Source organism: Lottia gigantea (assembly GCF_000327385.1).
Source record: "Lottia gigantea unplaced genomic scaffold LOTGIsca_18, whole genome shotgun sequence".
NCBI lineage: Eukaryota > Metazoa > Mollusca > Gastropoda > Lottiidae > Lottia > Lottia gigantea.
The window spans coordinates 877666-883682 of NW_008708301.1; the positions used below are offsets into that span (position 1 = coordinate 877666).

At 29.9% G+C, this 6017-nt stretch overlaps 2 protein-coding genes across 2 annotated transcripts; both read right to left on the reverse strand.

Moving 5' to 3' along the window:
* Positions 1–557: 557 nt before the first annotated feature.
* Positions 558–1103, reverse strand: LOTGIDRAFT_158720 (hypothetical protein; the record flags this gene model as incomplete). Its single annotated transcript, XM_009052163.1, has 1 exon — positions 558–1103. The coding sequence occupies one exon, from the start codon at positions 1101–1103 to the stop codon at positions 558–560; it is 546 nt and encodes a 181-aa protein (XP_009050411.1).
* A 931-nt stretch (positions 1104–2034) lies between these two features.
* On the reverse strand, positions 2035–5132 carry LOTGIDRAFT_158721 (hypothetical protein; the record flags this gene model as incomplete). The annotated part of the gene is made up of 2 exons (XM_009052164.1): positions 2035–2566; positions 4990–5132. 2 exons carry the CDS (start codon positions 5130–5132, stop codon positions 2035–2037), a joined length of 675 nt encoding a protein of 224 aa, XP_009050412.1.
* Between the last annotated feature and the right edge of the window lie 885 nt (positions 5133–6017).

The following is a 6017-nucleotide window of genomic DNA, read 5'->3' on the forward strand; positions in this document are numbered from 1 at the left end:
AATGGATTGTCTAATAAAATATCTTATAAAAGGGTGTGTATGTGAGTAAACTTTTTCTACGTTTTCTTTTTCGGTGTGTTTTGGAACCATTCTAGTATTTTCATACCATTCTTCTTCAACCATTTCTTTATTGTAATGATATAAATAATAGATTATTGGAAATATTCTGGAATACAACTCATTTCATAACTTTGTTATATTTTATCAAACAAGCTCCGAGACATAACGTATCTCTTTTAGCGTAAGGTTCTCATTCGTGTCTTATAGATTCCCAATTATCTTCGGTGTATTTTGCAATATTAATATCGGTAGATTAGATGAATTTCCCCATGCCGCCAAACTAGATTTTTCATGTTGATGGGAACATAATTATGAAATTAATATTTTGCAAATAATTAGAGTTGCCCATTATTTGTTTTTGTCTTTTCCATTTTTTCTGTAAATATTCATCGGTGAATGAATTAGGTAGAGACAGAATGCCTCTAGCTGTTACTAGTGGACATTGCGTTAGTTTTTTCGCATTTTTAAGCACGATCCAGTTATCAAAACCACTATCGTTATGAGAAATTAATGTTAATCTTTTTTTTATCTATTTTTCCTAAAGGTTGTAACATTTGATCGATGCAATCTTTACCCACAAATATTTCTACTATATTCATTAATTTATTATAAAATTCTTCTGGTACACTTTCAGTGGGATTTAAATCTGGAAAGTTATGTTTTACTCTTTCTAACATTTTTCTTAGTTTTTCTAAATTAATTAACATGCAAGAATAAGGAATGGCTTTATTCGTTTCTTTTTCGCTATAGGTTTCGCAATCCCATGCGTATAAACAATCATCGTGAATTGTTGGAAAAACATTTAGTTTTAGAGGTGAAACTTGTGTTACCGCATTATCATCTCTACAAGTTCTCCATACGTTTTCATCGTAATTATCTTCTATTTCTTTAATGCCTAAGGTTTTGTTATTTCTTCTAATGAGGCAGAAATGCGATTTATGTAAGTAAAATACCCAATCTAATTCCTCGGATACTTTCTTTGGTTGAAAATGTCTATGTTGAAAATTTCTTATTGAATTCACAGATTCTAGCAGTAATGTCATAACTCCTTTTCTGTTTGATTTTGAAAAACTGTTGATCAAATCTTGAAATTTTTTTTGTGTAGTCTTTGTTTAAAACATAGTTTACACATTTGATAAAACAGTATCCATCGCTTGGTATATAACAAGTTATACCCCTACTATATTCATTTATCTTTTTGAGTAGGGTAACACCACTACCCTTTTTTGATCTTTTTATTTCTTTGAAATTGTTTCTACGTAAAATGATTTTTCCTGAGAAATACCAATCAGAAGCATCCGATTTTACATCCACAGTTGCGAATAAATTGTGAAAAGTTTTGGCATTTAAGCCTACAAATTGCATGTTTTGTTTGTGTCCTCGATCTTGAATTATCTCTCCATTTAATTCAATTTGTCCTTTAAATGTTTCAATTTTTTTAGAAATAAGGTTAATAATACTGACAAAAAGTTCATTTGATATGAATGTTTCATCGTCTAAAATTTCAATTTTATTCATATTTTTTAAGCAACTATTTTTAATTAGGAATTTTCAACTTTTATTGATGATATTTCTACATCAAATTTATCTAAAATTTCATTGAATTCTTTTAATTCTTCAATGGTTATGTTCTTATCTTCTCTCGATCTTTCGAAAAATATAAACAATTTATTAAGATATGTATTTAAAATTTCTGTTTTCTTTTTATAATGAGATTTCTGTTTTGATGCAAAACCTAAAGTAATCAATCCACAAGATGAAGTTTGAACGGCAGTGAACGCGGCTAGTACAGTTGGGACAATTATTGGAAGCATTAATCCACCGGTTACGGCTGTTGCCACCGTTATCCCTACTGTTAGAACTGTACTTAATGTTTTGAAAACAGAATCAATTCTACTCCATGTTTTTCTGCATTTGTTAAAGTGTTTTAGTTTTTCTTTTAGTTCATTTTGTTCAGTTCCATTTTTTAGGTAATTAAATTAAGTGAACTTCTGATAAAGCTGCTACGTGTTTACTATCATCAATAACAACTTTTACAGTTACTAACGATATTTGTTGTTTCGAATCATTAATCTTATTCAGATGAAGTGAAAATTTTAGTTTTTCAATAGAGATTGATATATTAACATATGCAGCATAATCTCTTATTGTTAGTATTAAAAAATTTTGTTTTTCTTGACTTTTATGAATATCAATTGAGGTAAATATATCATTATTAACAAAATATAGTTTTACGTATTCAAAGTCTGTTGCTCGTAAAAACTGATAACTCATATTTCCTCCTTTTTGTAGTTCTGGATTTCTAATAATACTCACTGATGGTGGACTTTCCGTTTCCAATTTCATATAAAAATCTCTCAATCCAAGTTGATCTTTATTTTCATTATCTGGTATGATTAACATTCTAAACCTATCTATACATTTTCCACTCGTTTTACTTTCATGTAAGTGATTAACCTTGCTGTTTTCGTCGTTAATTTCATATTCTTTAGTTTCTACCTTGTCTCTACCATTGATAAACTGAAGAACTTTTCGAGCGTTACCATCATAGGAAAATAGATTCAATTACAACTTGTCCTCGGAAAGAAAACGATTCTGGAAAACCGTTATCAAATAAGTTTTTAGGGTCTCCATCTGTTATATGAGGAGAAAATAGTGTTAAATTTGCTATAAATCCATATTTTTTCACTAAATATATTTTTGATTTATTAATATTATGAGTAATAAAAGCATCTTTATTCTTCAAACTTCCAAATGGAAGATTGAAATAATATGATTTATTTATAATGCGACTATATTTTTGTCCTGTTTTAAAACTACGTTATTAATAGTGGTTATCTGTTGTTGAATAACACTATCAATGTCCTGTATTTGTTGTTGAATATAGGTTTTGATTTCGCTATCATCAATATTTTGTATTTTTTGTTGAATATAGGTTTTGATTTCGCTATCATGTATGTTTTGTATTTGTTGTTTAATATTTCTTAGTTCTTTTTGTAATTCACTGTTAAGTTTAGTTTCCAGAGCATTTAATTCCTATTGAAACGTATCTTCATTTTCATATGGAATGTTATCTATCAATTGTTGGATATCTAATTTTTTTTTTGCAATCTTATCATCTAATTTAGATATTAATGAAATTAAATTTTCTAACTCAGTTTTGTTCACTACGTTGACCAATTGTTTTTGAATAAAACTTTTTAAACCTTCTACATCTTGTTGTAGTTTAGTTTCATAAACAAAATTTATATTATTTAGTTAACGTTTGAAGAATCTTTTCACATTACTTATTTTATCTTCTAAATGGTTTTTATTTACTTCAATTGAATTTATTTGATCCCGTAAATATTTCTTGTGAACAGCGTCATTATCGTTTTCCGGAGATTTTAAATTAGTTACTTTGAAATTGTTCATATCTAAACCCCCTTGAAGAGTGTCTCCGATTTGATCCACAAAGTAAAGTTGGGTTTTTTAGTTTCTAAAGATAAAGAACCTAATCCAAACTAGTTCGCCATTTTTATTAAGTTAAATTTATTACAATTTCTTCAAACTATTTTCCTAAACTCAACTGATATGAAACTCAAAGTGAAAGCTTTCCACAATACTTTTGTCCCGGTAATTGAATTTGAAATGTTGAACATTTGATTGGTTGATTAGTCAATTGCACTATCTCTTCAGTGGGTTCTAATCCAAAAGAATCGAAGAAATATAAGTCATTTGAAGAGTCTTTGTACAAAGCAGAATGATGAACTCCTTTTTGATCGGAAGTATGTATATTTGTTATAGCGTAAAATTTACCTTTCTTATATTTCAGATCATTTATTTCATCTCTCATTCGCCCATCTCATAAGTTGAAAGTTTGGGGTTGTATCAGATCCATATTTATCGAGAAAGATAATCATTTTTAAAAGTCGGTTTTTGTTCAAGTTCGTTTTGACAAAACCTACCTATGATTTGTTTTTGGTCTTGATAGATTAATTCATATGTCGGAGGTGATGTGGTGTTTACTTTATCAACGATGAATATTTCGTTTGCCCAGTATCCAACATAACCCTTTTCGAATTTGCTTTTATATTTAAAAATACGAACTCGATCTCCAACTTTAAATTTGGGTTTAATATTTAAATTATTTATTTCATTTTCGTAGTTATGTTGTGTGTTAATTGACTTTATAATATTTGGATTATTTGTGGCTTGTGTTGGCGTGACACCTATAGATGAATGAATTTTGTTATTGTATTCATCTACAACCTCTGGTAATATTTTAAGCCATTTTTGAGATTTCAATTCCGTGAACTTTTTGAATAATTTATTTTTTAGAGTTCTATTATATCTCTCAATAACTACAGCTTTACCTTCATTATGTGTGCTGTAAATTTCAAACCCAAGTGATTTCATATTTTTGTTATAAAATTCACTTCCTTTATCTACCCACAGTTTTTCTGGATGTCGTTTAGATTGTTTCATAATCGTTTGAAATGCGTGTTTGACTGATAATCCTGTTTTGATTTTCAAAGGAATAACCCATGCATTTCTCGTATACAAATCTATAACTGTTAAGCAATATTTAAATCCTCTTTCGTCTGGCATATTAATTATATCGGCTGACCATATTTCATCTTTTTCAAACACTTTGACTTTTAAAAAGTTTTTAGTTTTTCTAAATTCTTTACGAATTTCATCCGCTAATCCCATGCCCAATTTCATCTTTGCTTTTAACAGTTTTATGATTAGAGCCCTTTGCATTCTTTGAAAGTTGGATTTGGAATATTTTCAAGTTCGATTATCATTTGTCTGTCTGCTTCGTGTCTGAAGTTTATGTCTTTGTTTCTGTATAGTATGTCGTGTTAAAGCGCAGCGGCGTCAACTCTATTGACTGGTTCTTCACCGGGTTTGGGTTTATCGTTTTCGTCTAGTCGCAGATCTAACCTGGTACATGGACCAGTGTAATTATGACCGGGAAGATGTTTTTCTCCGGGATATTTTGCCCATGGAAATCCAGGAAGAGAACCCAATGATTTTTGTATATCTCCTGAACCAAAATAAGTTTTTGGAGCGTTACCGACAATCATTTTTTATCCTATAACTTTAAAACAGTTTCCTTTCCTTTCTTCTAATCTCCTGTTTCGCATATCTCTTATTAGTTGTAATTCTTTCAACTCGTCAGATTGTTTCACTGCGTCGCTTAAACTCTTTCCCGCTTGCGCGATTGAGCCGACGGCTTCAGCTTCAGATGAAATAAATGATTTGTTGTTTGAAACAAAGCTAGCTACTTTTGGAATTATTGTTTTACCTAGAGAAAATATTGATGAAAAGATGTCGAATAATCTTCGAATTTGTGTTGTTCGTGTTTTAGAATTAAACTCATCCTATTTTTAAATGAGTTAATTTAACGAAGAAATTGTGGTCTGTTTCTTTTTCCAAAAAAGAGTTATCTTCTTTCTAGAAGTTTCTACATTATTAAAACCGGATGTTAAGCGAAACAAGGATGTTATTTTATATAAGGGTATTTTTAATATGCTTTTTTGATGGAATGTAGGAATTGATTGAAGGTGTTTTTGGTGTAAGAATTTATGAAATGTAGGGTGTTTAGGTCTTTTTTGGTGTAAGAATTTATGAAATGTAGGGTGTTTAGGTCTTTTTTCTTTCAATATGGTCGCACTTTCCTCATGGAATGAAATGGAATGGGGAATCCCCTTGCGACCATATTGAAAGGTCTTATACTACTGGTACAGACTCATGTTACATGAGAGAATTGTTCAGAACTTTTCTCTATAGAAGACGCAGTGGCTGGTCGTGAGTCAATAGATTCAAAGTGTCATTTCGATGCTATTCGGATTACTGGGAGTGCAGTTTATTATGCCTTCGTTGTATCCCTTTCTAGTCATTGTATTATTTACATCGTATAAAATTGGACTCTTCGCTGATGAGAAGGCCATACTTGGAAATTGCTTTTC